A 17,366-nucleotide genomic window follows, 5' to 3' on the forward strand; every position below is an offset into this window, starting at 1 on the left:
GTTGCTGATGAAAATGTAGAGAAAAAGCAATGATTATGCAGTACTGGCAGAAATGTGTATTTATAGTAAATGCACTCTGCAAAGCAGGATAGATATGTCTAAAATAGGTGAGTCAACATTAAAAAGAATTGCATGCATATTCATGTTTATTGCGGTAGTAGTCATAATACACAAGATATACAACCATCCTTAAAAACCCATTAACAAATGAAGGTATAAAGAAACTTAATATCTACACACAGTGAATTATCATTAACCTGCAATGAAGAAGGAAATCCTGTTATATGAAAAAAAAATACATGGAATTGGAGGGCACCATGTTGAGCAAAATAAGCTGGGCACAAACCCAAAAAGTACATGCTTTCTCTTATATGCAGAAATATACAAAGGAAAATATCAAAGTAGAAGGACATAAAGGGCTATGAAGGGGGTTGAGGGAAGGATGGTAAGACAGGGCAGAAAAGAGGATGGGTTCTCTTTATGCACAATACATACATGCACTGAAATGTCACAGTTACTCATTAATGCATACAAGTAATGGGTTCTAAAGTGATGATAGTATAAAGAAAATTCATAGAGACTGAGTTCATTCAATGGTTCTTTTTATGGTCCTAAACCCATTCATAAAAACTGTACACACCTGACATAATCAGTGCCTTCTATCTCCATGGTCAAATGATTTACCCATTAATAATGAATATGTATCATTAAAGATAGCATTACTTTATGCTATCAGAGAAGAAAAACAAGCATAGATAAAAACTTTAGTGTTAAGCCTCTTCCTGTGGAAGGAGCTTCCACTTCACTGAGAAATCAAGCTCCTCTTCAAAACCATCCAGCTCTTGCTCCTTGGAGAGTTCCAGGAAGACCTGAGAGAGAGAGAGAGAGAGAGAGAGAGAGAGAGAGAGAGAGAGAGAGAGAGAGAGAGAGAGAGAGAGAGAGATCACATTGCTTCTGTTTTTCACATAATAGCCAACTTTATTCAGAGCATCAGACAATTTATACTCTGATGCCTAAGAAGAGTTATATGCTCACTAGGGCGAGCTGTATGTGGTTGATTAGCTCCACATGGCAAACAAACAAACAAACCAACCCACCTGTTCCAGGGTGGACTGTGAAAGGCTGTACTCCTCCAGGTCAAAGCTCTGTTTAACTGTATAAGAACAACCGTACATCAGGACTCTTGTATGTTTAGTCTAGTATGTTTACTAAACCATCATGAGATCAAATAGAAAATTGCAGGAAACCATTAATGAAGAGACACATATTCCTTTTCTGAGCACACTCACTATACAACCAAAATATGCACAATGTTTTCTTAGATTTGGAGCGGGAAAGAGCCAGTGCTATATTTGCACGCTATGTGGGTCTTTAAGATCTGCATCATGGGACACAATGATGCCTAGAAGACTTTCTGTCCTGAATAGGAACAATTGATTCCACAGACTTGGCACAGAAGCAGGTTTTAAGGGGAAGAGAATTTGGAAAAGAGAAAAGAAAGACATAGATATAACCTCAAAGGTTATCTAACAAAGACTCTGTAGGGCCAGTCTAAGCAAAAAACTCTCTGTCTAACCAACTTAGACAGTAGGGCTATACAGAAAGTGTACAGGTTGTTAGTGGAAAGATGCCACTAAAAACTCCCAGAAGAATCATGACAATAATGCTAATCTTAGGAATAGTGTGAAGGATCACATGTCCTCGAAAGTTTAGGTGCCGAATTCAGACAATGGAAAGATAAATCAAGATAGCATTAGATGAAGCCAGCAGAAGCCAGAAGATAGCTATAGGACAGGAGGTGGCTGTCTCCTCCTTAGTAGAGCAGGTGACAGGCAAATGAAAATGTCATAGAGGAGTAAAACCAAAGAGCTTCTGGGATAAGTCAGACAAGCAGACGATGAAAGCCAAAGTTGGACAACACACAGCTCTGCTGAAAGGACCAATACAGTGTGTTTGAATTTCCACTGATGCCCACCAATGCATAAAGGGTTATTCAGACTTATATTGGAATTTACAGGTCATAATTGGCCTGAGCCAATAAAATACAATTTACTTTAAAATTATATACTTTTAATATGATCCCTAATGTGAAATAGAGTTTAGATCTAAAATAATGTAACCTTTAAAGTATAGTGAGCTTTGGTCTATTTTTATACTTTCCAACCTGCAAAGTAAAAGTAAAAAACAACCCTTGACACATGCATGCCCTCACAGAAGCACTCTTTAGTCTTCTTTTTCAACGTTTCAAAATGAACTTTGAATGCTCACAATTAACGAAGATTCCTCTAACTCAATTTCTCATCATTGTGGGCTCATTTAAGTTCTGGAATTATTTGTTCTCAGAGGGTCATCTCTGACTAGTCTCTTACCGGTCTCTAATTTGAGGAAGGCTTGGGATAAAGGTTGCACATCTTCCCTAGGCAGTTTGTAGACCATCAGAGAGGAGTATCTGGGGGAAAAAAAGGAAGGCTAGGTTGTTCTCGAAGCACATAGATCAGATCAACATCTGTGGCATCCACCACGTTTCTTTTCACAAATAAGACTGTGTGACATTATTGAATTTCTGAGAGTGAACTCACGAAGCAGGCCAGTTGACAAGAAGGGAGGGTAGGAAAGATGGGGCAAGGTGGGTTCAGTCTCTAAGGCTCCCTGCCGAGACTCCTGTAGGGCCAGTCTAAGCAACATTTAGATACTGGTCTTTCCTGCTGGAACTCAGGCTCCTTATAATGCCTCCCAGCTTCCTAGAATTGCCATACTGGGTAGGAACCGCCCTATGCAGTCCAGCCTCCACATCTGAGAACCTCTCCTTTACCCCTCAATGCTATTCTCATGCAAAGGGGATTCCCAAATTTTCTTCAGAAGGGCCCAGGAAGAAAATTTTCTTCATCAGTTGCCCAGGAACATATTTAGCTACCTATTGTCAACACATAATCAGAAGAGATTGTTTTCATTTCAAAGGACTTGTTTTCTTTCACTTACAGAGCATTCTATTTCACCAACCGCATTTACTGTTTATGTCTGTGTGAGATAGATTATATAGAATTATGGCTCTCACAAACATGGGGTAAAAATACAAGTTTACATCTGGTTTTGTCACCTGTCAACTCTGCCATCATGACCTCACCGGTGTCTGTATGAAGCTGCTTCTAGTCTCTTTAGAAGCTGGATGGACCCAACACATCTGGAGCAGGGATAGGAATTACAGAGGCACAAGACTAACATGGAAAGGCTACTTGTGAGCATGTGCAGATTGACAACGCATCTTTACATCCCAAACCAGAGTCCCCTCACTGTTAAGTAGGGGAAGTGGCAACTTCAACTCTCACCCATGAACTTTGATTTGTTTAAAAATGGTACCCTACTTTTAAAGATCAGTATGACAACTGGATAACCCAAGGTCAGGGCAAAACCTGCGACAGGGGCCACACACATGTGACCTCAGATTGACAAGCGGCCTTCTGTTTCCTAGTTCACTTCTAGTAGTGCCCACAGTTCAGTGATCTCCTTGAGGTTTCCTTACAGTGTAAACATGACCCACAATGTCTACCAAGCTAAGCAAATATCAGGGGGAATTGGGCATACTTTGCCAGATCAAAAACAGGAGCTGTGGGTTGGGGAGATGTCTGAGTCAGAGAAGTGCCTGCCATGCAAGCATGAGGACTTGAGTTCATAGCTCAGAACTCACAAGTAACCGGATGTGGCTAAGTGGGTCTGTAATCATAGCACTGGTTGAGGGGTAGGAGAGAGCTGGAGAAAACCCAGGCTTATCCCTAGAGCTTGCTGGCAAGCCAGTGTAGCCAAATGCTGACTGAGTTCAGGCTCAGGGAAAGACAATGTCTCAAATTATATGATGGAGGATGATAACAGAAAGTAAGGTACATTGATGTCTGATACATACATACATACATACATACATACATATATAATCTATCTATATCTGTATATCTATCTATCTATCTATATCTATCTATCTATCTATATATCTATCTATATCTATATATCTATATATATAGATATATGGAGAGAGAGAGAGAGAGAGAGAGAGAGAGAGAGAGAGAGAGAGAGAGAGAGAGAGAGAGAGAGAGAGAAAGAAAGAGAGAGAGAGCGCGATTGTGTTTACCTTTCCTGCCGAGCAGCCTGTGGGAAGAGCCTCATGATCTCCGTGTTGAGGGGCTCCACCTGTGTGGGGGTCTTGACCTTTATCTCCAGCAGATATTCTTTGCCAAATTTGCTCTTTAGGTGTTGGATGGACCCAATACATCTGGTGCAGGAATAGGAATTGTAAAAGCACAAGACAAATGTGGGAAGGGTGCCGGTGAGCATGCGCAGAGTGCCACTCCATCCGAGCATGCGCAGATTCCCCCCAACCCAAATCAGTTTTTCCACCGTTAAGCAGGGAAGTAGCACCTCCAACTCTCATCCATGAATGTTGATTTGCTTAAAAGCAAACTTGTTTCCTTTGATCGTCACAGAGTGACAAGTGTAGGAAGAAAACATGCACCCACCTCAGCCTTCCAGATACCATGATGGCCACGCGGTCACACACAGCCTCAGCCTCTGCCATGTAATGTGTGGTCAGGAGGGCTCCCCTCTCTGTGTTTGTAAAGGTGGCCTTGATCGCCTGCCTATATTGTCAAGAGAAGGACTGTAGTGAATGCAAGCCCTCTGTGTTGTAGGAATCCTGAGATTGTGTTATTTACTGGAAAACAAAACAAAAAACAAACAAAACAAAACAAAACAAAAAAAAACCCACCCACCCAACCAACCAATCAAACAAAAAACCTATTTCCAGCTGTGGTGTGGCTCAGCCCTTAGCACACACCTTTAATCCAATAGCTCTGTGCTTGAGTATTGTAAATGCGGTTAAATAAGATCAAACATAGGTCAAGAGGCCTAGCAAGCAGCCAGCTGACAGGAAGTGAATGCAGGATTATTAAGGGAAAAAAAATAGAAAGGAAGAGGAAGTCAGGAGGATAGATAGACACAGGGGAAGAAGGGCAGGGCATTCAGCTTGAAGGAGATTGGGATAACTTTGGGGCGGGGTGATTGCTTTGGGGACTTCTGCTGAGGAGGAAGGTCAGCTGAGTGCTTTCTCTGCCTCTCTGAGCTAGAAGGCTTTCACCACAGCATCTGGCTCCTGAGTCTTTATTGGTCAAATCAAATGATTGAGATTTGTGTTAAAAAAAAAACAGAAACAAAAACACCACCTCTGACTCTTTTGAGCATAATAGAGAGGGAATTCCACATGGCAGAGATGAGAAACAGTGCAGACTAAGCAAACGGAGGCACAGGGAAAGAAGACGTTCAAGTCTGTTTCTGGAGAAACACTGGTGATACATCAGAGGCTGTCATGAGAAAGTGTGTAGAAGAAGGATGCTTGAAAAAGAACATTCTGGGTAGAAAGGAGCTGCTTACGAGAGTAAACAAGGAATGGATTCTCTGAATCTTATTTTTCCTTCAATGACCTTGGTTGTAAACCATCAGGTAATGTTTGTATGTTTTCTCCCAAAACACTAGTTTTCAGGGACCAGGCTGGTTGTTTGTCTAACAATATTGATAAGATTCATGAACATCCCACCAGCTGTGGTGCAGCCTCGATGCCGACAGCTCCTCACCACATTTGTTGCTGCCCTTCGGGGTCCATCCCTGTGGACGGTTCGTCCAGAAGCACCACAGAAGGGTTCCCCAGGATGCTCAGCACAAAGCACAGCTGCAACAAGAGGGACAGTCCATGTGGCACCAGCCTGCTGTGTGCTGAGAGCCACGGTGAGCCCTGCCTGTACCTTTCTCTTCACCCCCTCTGACAGAGTCTTCACGGGAGACTTCAGCTGGTCCTGCAGCTGGAGTGCATCTGCCAACCTGAAGAGAGACAGAAGAGCACCATCATATAGCTCACATGAAAAGAGATAATGGGAAGATGGGGCAAGTACATGAGGGGAAGATGGAAAAGTGGGGCCGAAGCAGAAAGTTCTAGAAATGCAATTGGTTAACATGCAGTACTTATACAGCAGTACTTGCAGAGTGATGCCAAGATTCTGAGTTCAAGCATCACCTGGAGAATGACTCTTTTGGAGCTAAGCTTTACTGGTGGGCTGGAGAGATGGCCACTAAAGGCTAGGCTCACAACCCAAAATATAAGAACTGCACTGAACTATTGAACAGGGTCAGTCTGACAAAGGCTGTGATCTCCCTAACCAAGAGATGCATTTACCTCTTTCAAAACTGTTGGTACAGTGTTCAAAACTTCTGAAATTTCATTTATACTTAAATGTTAAGTATGTTCAATCGTTTACCATTAAATACTAATCATTTCACCTCTGTCCCTAAAATGAAAGTGAAGAAAACTTGGGAAGTTTTCTCTACCCCACCTAGTTAAGCAATAGAACCTCCTACCCCACATTTACTGTGAAAGTGGCCACCTCCAGCCTTCTCCCCATCACCTGGGTCCAGAAGCAAACAGGTGCAGACCCCTGTGTACCTTGCAATGGCCACCGCAGCGTCACTTTTGTTCATCCCTTTCACAGCAGCGAATATCTGTAGGTGATCCCTCACTGTCAGGTTGAACCACAGAGCGTTTTCCTGGGGACAGTACCCCAAGAATCCCAGTTGGTCCCCTCTGCTGTTCCCTCTCAGCAGCACCTACAAATTAAAAAGTCCCTGTCAGGGCTCAAACTTTAGGCTGTCCCCCAAAGCACTTCTCTGACAGCATTCAGTGGTAATCTCACAAAGGAAGAAAGAACTCATTCAGAGATTGAATGCATGAGCTCGAGCGCATGCAAAGAGGTGTCACTTTATCTTACACTAAAGAACGACCTACAGGGAAATGCAAATAAAAACCATGGTGAGGGGGCTGGAGAAGTGACTGGGCAACATGCGTAGTGCATGAGCATGGGGACTCAAATCCAATAACCGACATTCACTCGTAGGTGCGGCAGGGCACATCTGTAATCCCAGAAGTGGGTAGACAGTGACAGAAAGACCCCTGGGTCTTGACGACAAGCTGATTCCTGCACGCCAGTAAGCCCAGATTCAGTGGAAGACTGTCTCATCCAAAAAGGGGTTGGTTAAGAAAGCTTGACCGCAAACACTCTCTTCTGATGTAGTTACTTGGACCTCTACCTTCCCTTGGACACATTGTAAAGCAGGTCCGCCATGTAAATGGGGGAATGGGGACTGATCTCTGCTCTCTTCTCTGTGATCACCTCTCTTGGCTGATCTGAACTTTGGCTGTTTGGCTTCTGAGACAAGTGACACGTTGGCAAACAACTCAACTTCGCTTCCCTACCTGTTGCTACTCTAAGAAGCACCTTGTTGAGTTTGTACAGAGAAAGATTTTTAGGATGACTGTGTAAGTTCCAAGATCTAGAAACTGGTAATAACCCCCTCATGAAGGTGAGTAAATAAAAGATCTTGGTTTAAACATTTCTCCTCAAGACTGAGCAGCAGCATGCTGAAGTCATAAGGGTCGTTTAAAATTATAGTTAATGAACTGGTTGGTCCAGTAAACAGAACCTGTCAAGATTTGCATAATGATTATTATTCTGAGGATAAATAACAGTCCCTCTTAGACACTCGTGGGGAAAGGGCAGTTTAAAAGCATTCCTGGATGCCTTCCAAGAGTTTATGTCTGTAGTCAGAGATCAGAGTTGCTCTCAGCCTTGGTCAAAGAAGGTTCTTTTTACAGTGGGATGATATTCGTAACTGGTGTTGACTCTTAAGTGATTCTTAAGTGCTCAGACCTAAATGGAACATCTATTCCACTCCTTCAAAGGCTTAGGAAACATTGAAAAAGAAGAAGCAAATAGAATATAAAAGTTGTAGGATGGGGTGGAGTTGCTGTGAACTCCTGAGAATGACATGGGCTTTGCACTCATGAACTCATGGGAGCTGCAGTTACCCACACAAGACCTATGTATGATTGAGCCTGTGAAAATGTTATCATGGATTGGCGAGATGTTCAGGAGGCCCTAGAGACAATTGGCCATTAAAAGCGGCTAGGGAGGGAGTATTGTTTTCCTCAGCTGTGTGTGGCACAGCCATATTCACAAGAAGCGGAGAGAGTCAAGAAGCCAGCACAGCTGCTTGACACAGTTCCAGCAAAGCTGAGCGGATCACTGCACTCTCTGTTCTTTGTATCTGTAACTTTTGGTTTTTTGTCTCTGCATGTTCCATCACTGGGGAATTTCTGCATTATGATGCAATATCTATCTTTTCTTGAATAAAACTATGTCTTATTATTCTTTTTTAAGGAAAATCTTAAAACTAACTTTATCTGGCCCCTATTTGGAAGTCTTTCTTATGCTCTGGAAATCATTAAGTACAGATAAGCACATAGGTGGGTGAGGCCATTACCCAAGGACTCTTCCTGGGGTATCTGCCCCTGAGTGAACTCAAACAGCATAATTGGTGCAGGGTAAACAGAGATAATTGACAAACCCTGGCTGGCTAGGAGAATAGGTTATAGATTCAAGGCCTCCTTTTATTATAAGCTTAGAAGTATCTAAAATATAGCTAAAAGATAGGCATAGTACAGGGCATATTCCTGAAGGAATAAAACTCAGTAAATGAGACAGATAAAGTAAACGTTCCTACTTAATAGCACAGATGATGATACATGCAGTAAAAGAAGTTAGGTGTTAGTATTTGCTACTCCCAAAAAAGACCAGCTCAGACATTTTCTGTTTACTTGGAATGCTTTCAAGCAGCAAACATTGCTGGTCTAAAAGCTGGCTGTCATATATTAATGTGCTTGCTTTGGAGGCTGTTCTTAGGGCTAATAATGAAATCTGTTGGTTGCATTTTCTAATTGTGGCCGAGCTTGTAGTGGAAAAATCGACCACATACTGTGTACCACTTGGATCATCACTAGTCTGCCTTTGTTCTGTGAGACTTCTGTGAATAAAGAAGCACCTGACCGCTAGAGAGTCAGAGCTGCTAAACTCCCCCTGACCATCACCTGACTCCCTCCCTCTCCTGTACTCTCCTTGTCTCCTCTGCAGGCTGCCCTGTTGGGGGAGGGAAGGCTGAAGCTCCAGTAAATAACCCCCCCAGCCCATGCTAAGGCAAGCAACCCTAATAGAATTTAAGAGGTCACAAAAAGACATGAAGTAGGAGGAAAGCCGTTGGGCGATAAAGAGTGTCAATGTGAATATAATAAAATTTCATTACATAAACATACATAATTATCAAAAAAATTAAAAGCATCTCTATTGAATTATTAGTATCTGCATCACTTTAGGTGAGAACTTGTTTATTATTATTCAATATAATACCTTTAAAACTTCAAATAATATCATTTTTCAAGTTGTCACCTGGGTATTGTTGGATAAAATACTACCTCTCATCGTCCTACCTGCCCAGCACTTGGTTTTGTTTCTCCGGTTATCATCTTAATGGACGTGCTTTTACCAGCTCCATTATGTCCCAATAATCCTACAATCTCACCTGAGAAAAAGAAGACACATTAGTAACGATAGGGACATTACATGTCTCACTGTAACATGAGTGCTACATGATGTGCCTTAAATGCAATTTTATATTTTAATTGTCACGTTTTGTGACAGGAACTGAATAAAATAGAAATAAAAGGATCACGCAGGGCTGGAGACATGGCTCAGCTTTGGAGGGAGTGTACTGCTCTTGTAGAGACCTAAGCTTGGCTCTTAGGACCCACAGCAGGCATCTCATAACCACTTAACTCCACCTCCATGGGCCCTGATGCTCAGTCTGGATCTGGAAGCATCTGTGCTCACAAGTGCACATCACCATGCACAGTCGTACACTGTGCATATAATTAAAATAAAATCCTTAAAATCTTCATGCTCAGGCATAATAAAAGACTACATATTACAAATAAAAACCTGGCTCTAATATCAAGAAAAGGATTTGGTGTCCACTTTTATCACTCTTATTCCATAAATTGCTAAAAATTTCAAGCACAGCAATTATACAAGAACTAAAAAGCCTATGGACAAGAAAGCAGGCAATCAAATCATCCCTGTCAGCTGACAGTATGATTCTATACAGAGAAATCCACAGAAGGATGGGAGAAGCAAGACAGGAAGTCAGCATACAAAATAGGTAACTTTCCTTTAAATTTAAATTTATTTTATTTGCATGAGTATTTTGTCTGCACTATGCCTGTGCAGTCATGAGTGCCAGCAGAGGTCAGAAAATGTTGTCAGATCCCACAGAACTGCAATTGCTGATGGTTATGACCTACCATGTGGGTACTGGTAACAAATGCAAATCCTCTGCAAGAGTAACTGCTCTTACACACTGAACCATCTCTCCAGCCTCAGGTAATATCAATATACATCAATATAAACACACTGAGAATGAAAAAAAATTCCCAACAAGTACACAACGTAAGGTATATGACAATAAATCTAAGTGGGTGGTAAAAAATATCTATAATGAAAGTTACAAAATAGTGGAGAAAGAAAGCTAAAGACACTGAAAAATGAAGCAAACAAAGGCTGAAGTGAAATCTGAAGAGAGGCTACTAGATACTGGACAGATGGAGGACAGAGAGTGGAGTGGAGGGCCAGGGAGAAATTGGATGGCTAGGTATGATCAATATACCACACTTGCATGCATGGAAATGTCAGAATGAATATCATTGACTTGTACAATATGTGTTAATTAAAGAAAAACTATACGATGCTATGGGGTGGAGTAATGGCCATGATGACATTGAAAGGGGGATCAAAACTCTTGCATTTCAAGCACTTGACCAGAGCAACAGGATGAGGCGTGACCTGGTCGCACTGTGTCAGATGGAGAGAGAGAGATGGGCAGAAGTTAGCAGACAGGCTCCTCCTACCCTGTGGAATAGCAGAAGGTAGGTCAGCTCCCTGGTAGGCAGGATTGGTTAGTAGGAGAGCAACAACACTGAGCGAATAGGAAGAATGTGCCATTAAATGGGTTAACAACAGAAGCTTGTGACTTTCATGTCAGTGTGACTGTGCCCCGGTTCATCAACGACGAAGCAGGGAAGGTCACGCTACTGTGGAAAGAAGGAGCGCGCAGACTCTGGAGGACAGGGACTCTAAAGTTCGGGCACTGTCCCTGAGCTAGAACCCATGTCCAACCTTTGCGAACACAGAAGGAGACATTTCTCGTGGCTATCTTCCTCTTGCCCTTGAGCATGAAGCATTTCTTCTTCCCCCTGTACTCCTTGCGAAGACAGCTGGCAATGATAGTTGGCTTCTGCAAACGAGTCATACTCGTGAGTGCTGGTCATGTGCGCACATTTGCAGGCAGCATCTCAAAACCAGCGTGGCTTGGCCCCGTCTTTCTAGTTATCATCTGTGTCATCCCATCGATGCCCAATAAGCAAGTATTTTGCATCCCCAGAACTTTCTTTACACTAACATGGGAGCACAGCAAGAAATAATTTTCTATGTTTTAGGAATATTTCAAAAATATTTCTAAAAGATATCTGCAGCTGTAAAGTTTACCTAAAACCCATTAATTAAAAATTTAATAATATTTAAAAATAATAAATTGTATTATTGTTTTACATGCAAGGATGAATTTCTAGACTTGAAGACTTGATTACACACCACACTGGCTTTCTTCAGTTCACTGAAGGCAAAAAAAAAAAAAAAAAATCTACTCTAAAAACTAAAATATAATAAAATAATAAAATAAAATAAAACAGAAATGAGTATAGCAAAGCCTGACATTTATCTTTTGATCTAAAGTGCTAATCCTCTGCTTTTTTGTTCTTTGTGCTGCAGAACATCTTGGATATTATTCTGTGAGTGGGTACTGAATGTTTGTATCAGTTTAGGAATATTATTAGGATTTAAAAAAAAAAAAAAACCCAACTCATGATCAAGAGAATAGAACCTCTCAACATTCCAAATGGGCTAGGTCATTCACGGCCAAAGGCCCACCCCTGAGACACTGGGCTCATCCTGAGCCAAGCTAAAGAGATAGGTGTAACAGACTAGTTCTTCAATGAGATGCTGTACTCCCCCTGATAGCCACCCACCCCCGAATCCTTACCCACACCACAGGACCTTACAGGTTGCAGCTGTGGGAATTGTTCAGAAAAGTGTAACTTCTCCTTTCTTCCTTCTATCTCTCTCTTGTCTAAGCATGCGTTCCTCAACATTTTGGCCTTCGTCCCATTTCCTGTGCTTTCCCTAAAGCCTCTACCCTGCAATATGGCGGCTCATCCACCATGTGTCCCATCTCCGTGCAAGCTTAAAATGGCATCGTGTTTCCTTCTACCCTCCATTCTACTTTTCTGTGCACCTGATGTAGTTTTACGGTTTGCCTGACATGGGCATTTTCTTTTAAATAAATTGCCCTTAAGTTTCTTTTGAGCTCCATCTTAAATAGTTTTAGTAATAAGCCTAAGAACCCCTAAAGGGCATCCCAACTTCCACTGTATCACAGTCATTCAGAACGCAATGGTAACAGTGGAATCTAGTAGTTGTTGCTAGTGTTTGAAAGAGCCCAAAAGGGTTACAGCTTCTAATGCAAGAAATAAAAACCCCACTGGGACAGCCTTTCAGGTGTTTAATTACTGAATGCTAAATAAAGAAACTTTCATAGTATGAGGGTCTCAGAAACTTGGGCAAACTTATATTCTCCAAAGATGGCTGCAGGGAAAGGACAGTAAAAAGACATCACAGTGGTGGCTGCTCCCAATAATAAAGGTTTTAGCTGAAAAATTGAAGTCTGAACTTGTATTTCACATATATATCATTAGACCATCACCTTTTAGACAGACAATCAAGGCAGTCCCTGCGTCCTAGCTTACACTCATGTGTTATCAGAGCTCATGGAACTGGCTTGAAATAGTCACATTGAATATCTCTACACCTCACATTTTCAAACAGGGCCAAGCACAGTAATAACTTTATCAAGGATGCAAATGTCCTGACGAGTAAGACTGCTGGTCCCTGAGCATGAGATCAAGTCAGTGGCCAATCAATGACTGTCTTATCGCTGTGTATTCAGGGGGAAATGCTCATTTCTTTCAAGAGTACATGTGAAACAGTTGATCGTGTTCCCTATTTCAAAGTGGAACTCTTGCACACATATCTTAACTGCAAGCAGGTGAGACACTTCAGCTGTGAGCTGCTTTACAACATTTACCTCCTGGACGCCCGCTGAAGTCAAAGCATTTGCTGTCCATGCTCTTTCCAGGCGTACATCTTCATCTTCCCCTTCTGGTTCTTCTGGATTTTTAAATACACGATCATTTCTTGAAGAAATTCTATAGACAAAGTAATCCATTAATAACTGACCCTTGGGCTCCATGGCTATATCAAGACAATTTCATTCTCTGTATTTTATAGTGGAGTAGACTGGATGAACAATAAATCTTTAAAACACGCATCTTTTGTCAGCAAATCCATCTCCCTCTCACCCCAACAATTACTGGTCAGAGAGTCCCCAAGTAAAGAAGGCATTTCTTCTTGGCTATCACTGATGCTCTTTCTTATGGAGACGCCGCTTTTCAACCTCAATGGCTAGCTTCATATACATACTTTAGCAAACAAATTTATCATCATGATTTATGGAATAAGTACTCTGCAAATAAAATAAATGCAAATTATGAGCATGGTCAAAACTAGCTTCAGAGTGTGAGCCAGAATGCTCAGAGTCAGTTCTAGCTATGTGAATGTGCACTCCCCGTTTTGGGGGATGTGTCAAAGGAGCCCTTACATCTCTGTTCTAGCTCACGCTTTTATGACAGGATAATTAAATTGGACTATCTTCCCTTCCTACGTTCCTCATTGTGGTCATAGGGGATGTGTCAAGGCTTGATTCTGATATTCACCTTCTAAAACAAAGATGGCACTATATGGGAGTAGGCTGGTCAACCACTCTTATTTAGCCAGAAGAGAAGGACTTTGAGACCTGAGATTAACAATGGGAAAACTGGAAAGTCCCAGGCAAACAGAAATTCTTTTTGTGGGATTTTGTTTGCTTTTACATTTATTTACTTGTTTAGTGTTGTGTGGGAGAGCATCTGCCAAGAGTTTGCTCTCTCCTTCCACAATTTAGGGCCTGGGGTTTGAACTCAAGTCATTAGTCTTGATAGCAGGTGCCTTTATCCATTCAGCCATCCCACTTTTGCACACAAGTGGTGGTTTCTAAATGTAGAATCCAAAAATGAATAAAAGCCCAAAAGGACTAATATGCTTCTGGTTGTGTTCTCCAGTCTTGAATAGAGCATACTTACTTTCAAGCTCCCTGGATACCTAATCCCATTTCTCTTTCTATTATCAGTTAATAGAAAATGTCCATGACACACTGGCTAGGCTTCTCACTCCATCAGTGAGAGAATTTTGTTACTGTAATAACCCTCTTCCCCTTTTAACTCTGTGGTCCTTTCTGGGTTGACTGTGTTCCTTTAGCTCTCCAGGGCATAATGAAATTTTCATTCAAACTAAGCTTGTTGCATGTGATGATTCTCAGGTCTCCTTTGCATACAGTGATAGATGAAGCCCTGGATTTCCTGTGTTAGATCTGTTTTGGCCATGGTACCACCATCATCTTGAAGACCCAGAACCCATGTTCTGATCATTATGCATGTTTTCCATAGCTCTCTCATCATCATAACCTGATGGACAGAGTGTCCATGAGAATTAATATGTTGCCTTTATGCAAAATCATTCAACAAAGCACATGAAACCATTTGAGTTCTCCAAACCTAAAGACAGGATCCATTCTCATTGTTTTCATTCCAAACTTGCATTCCAGACATCGGAGAATAACTAGGAAGAGGGCAAAATGGAGGAAAGGCTAGGGCAAAGCGAGAGAGGTTCTCAATTAGAAATATCAAATGGTAATATCAGGAGCAAACTGTGAAGCTTCAACCCTGTACAGACATACACAAGATGGAATAGCTAAGATTGCAAGGACTAGCCATTCATATGCTTACAAAATAAGTAAATCCAACTACACTTCAATGTACAGAAACACTGCAAGTGTTTACACTACGCTACATTATATTGTACATTGAACCTCACTTATACTTAGGTTACAGCTTTATTTGGTGTGAGTGTATGTATGTATGTATGTATGTATGTATGTATGTATGTATGTGGGTATGTATGTGGGTATGTATGGAGGTCAGAAGATAAAGTCAGGCTTCTTTCTCAAACACTCCAGTTTATTAAGTGAGTCTACATCTTCCACTTGATTCCATTCCTTGTTGGTTTTGCTAGTCTACCTAGACAGCTAGCCTAGGGTACCCTATCTCTACTTCAGAGATGCCATGCCCACCCAACACTTAAGACTCTTATATACTGGAGGTACACACCCTAGTCCTGACTCTTGCATAGTAAGCAATTTATCTATTGTGCTGTATCCCCAACACCCTACTATGTTTAGAATTGGAAGGTTCAATTTATTTTGTCACTGTATATTTGTAAAAAAAAAATGGCTCTATGCTTAGAAACATATTTTAGTGTCCTGGGACTTAGTTACACAAAACATCTTAATTTTCAAACTAGGGCTGGGGATGTTGAGCAGAGACAGAACATTTGTGTAACAGGTACAAGTCTTGGGTTTGATCTCTAGAACTGCTTTCCCCCAAAATATGATGAACAGAGCAACCTTGCATCATTTATTTAGATGTTCCTCTGTGTGCAGTATTTAAATTACAGGAGAACTTACTACTAGGAACAGCAGAAAGGAATATTCCTTCCCTGGTTCATCTAAAAATATTTCAGGATATTCACGGTTCTGCAAAAAGAAAGGGCAAATTCAATATGAAGTTTTGTAATTTATAAATTTTATGCGAACACAATTGGGCCATTGGTCAACTCTACAACTCTAGGATTTTCCCCAGAATTTTCCCTATGGGCACAAAGAAAGTACCAGCCGTTAAATGAGTAGCAAGGGGTTGCTCTGCATCTTCTCATGGTCTGAGAGATGTGCAGCTTTTCTCTGAAGGACATTCAATGTCTAAGAATCGGCTACTGAGAGAATCTAGGATACTAAGGAGATTGAGTTTCTCCCAGCATCCATCCTTCCTGTACCCATTGCCTCTTGGTGATGCTCCATTTTTTCCTATGATCCTCCATTGGAAGCTTAGAATCTCTAAGAGGTGAAATGATAAGAAATTTCAGGGACTTCATCTGGTCTATGAGCAAAGTTGGAATTTATTGCTGCTGTATCAGCTCTAGCTAGAGTGTTTCAAATACAACAATATTCCATAGGAACTGACACAAATATTAGCACTTTAAAGTCTTGAGTCTCAGGGATTAGGGGAAACTCTTTGATGTACTATTAGTACTGAAAATGTCTAAGGATTTTATTAGTGTCAGTGTTCTTGTCCCTGCTATCCCCATGTCCCCGGGAAACAGCGAATGCTAAATTTTCACTTGTAGGTAAATGGGACTATGGACTCCTTTCAGGAAAAAAAATCTTCATAGTTCAATTAAGAAGGCTGCATATTTTCAGTCTTCGGAGTACATATTTTCTAACTCAAGACGAAGCTTTTCTAATTGTTTCCCTATTCTGAAACACTTTCACAAATGTTGCACATTTCTTACCTCAAAATGTAGTAATGTGCAACCTGCCAGTGTAGCAGGTGGAATTAGGACACTGGTGCAATACAGTGTGGTGTCCCGAGTGTATTCAAAAATAAACATAAAAACAGAAGAAATGAAAGCGGCCTGCAAGAAAATGAAATACATATTTTAGTTGCTTTCTAAGGGGCTAAGGGATGGCTCACTAGCTTTGAGCATGTGTTGCTTTTCATAGAGAGTCTGAGTTTAGTTCCCATGTCAAGGAGCTCACATCTTCCTATAACTCCAGCTCCAAAAACACAACACTTTTCCCGGACACCTTTCCTTGTGAACCGACACACGCACGCACGCACGCACGCACGCACACACACACACACCCCCCTTAAAACCAAAGATTGAATGTATTTTCAATTTATTCTAATCTGATTTCCATGTTCATAAGCGAGACCAGACTCAGCTAAAAGCATTTGGCTTGACCTTGGAAAGTTGACAAAGTTGGACAAATACGGGATCTGAAGCATAAAGTTTCTATGCCCAGTTTTAGTTACAGGAGAGCAAAATTAAAATTGGTTTGATGCTGCCTAGGGAAATAATAAGCTAAAGATAATAATCAAAGAAAAATAAATTTGAATTTACAGAAGCAGAAATTTTAAGAGTTATTGATAAGAGAAATTTAAGTGTGCAATGTGTCTTTGAATATCATTGGAACCAATAGAACAGACACAGGTGCAAACTTTACACCATGGCCTTATAGTTTTCTTTCCTTTCCTATGGCAAAACTTTTCTAGAAGGTTCTGTGCTTCCCTTCAGGTCATTCTGATGTCAGAGTACTGTCTCTAATAATTCTCTCTGGCTGACTTT

General features: G+C 41.2%; 1 protein-coding gene across 1 annotated transcript in view; it reads right to left on the minus strand.

The window, feature by feature from the left end:
* Positions 1 to 596: 596 nt before the first annotated feature.
* LOC127200591 (ABC-type organic anion transporter ABCA8A-like) overlaps positions 597 to 17,366 on the minus strand; it is a 53,501-nt gene continuing 36,731 nt past the window's right edge. The window contains exons 25-38 of the mRNA XM_051158962.1: positions 16,530 to 16,652; positions 15,649 to 15,717; positions 14,681 to 14,772; positions 13,117 to 13,237; positions 11,094 to 11,211; positions 9,353 to 9,444; positions 6,479 to 6,639; positions 5,784 to 5,859; positions 5,616 to 5,710; positions 4,506 to 4,625; positions 4,121 to 4,261; positions 2,370 to 2,449; positions 1,098 to 1,153; positions 597 to 869 (exon numbers count right to left, since the gene is read on the minus strand). Coding sequence (XP_051014919.1) covers positions 771 to 869; positions 1,098 to 1,153; positions 2,370 to 2,449; positions 4,121 to 4,261; positions 4,506 to 4,625; positions 5,616 to 5,710; positions 5,784 to 5,859; positions 6,479 to 6,639; positions 9,353 to 9,444; positions 11,094 to 11,211; positions 13,117 to 13,237; positions 14,681 to 14,772; positions 15,649 to 15,717; positions 16,530 to 16,652 — 1,443 coding nt within the window. The 3' untranslated portion in view covers positions 597 to 770. The remainder of the gene's footprint in view (positions 870 to 1,097; positions 1,154 to 2,369; positions 2,450 to 4,120; positions 4,262 to 4,505; positions 4,626 to 5,615; positions 5,711 to 5,783; positions 5,860 to 6,478; positions 6,640 to 9,352; positions 9,445 to 11,093; positions 11,212 to 13,116; positions 13,238 to 14,680; positions 14,773 to 15,648; positions 15,718 to 16,529; positions 16,653 to 17,366) is intronic.

This window comes from Acomys russatus, chromosome 16 (assembly GCF_903995435.1).
Source record: "Acomys russatus chromosome 16, mAcoRus1.1, whole genome shotgun sequence".
Lineage (NCBI taxonomy): Eukaryota > Metazoa > Chordata > Mammalia > Rodentia > Muridae > Acomys > Acomys russatus.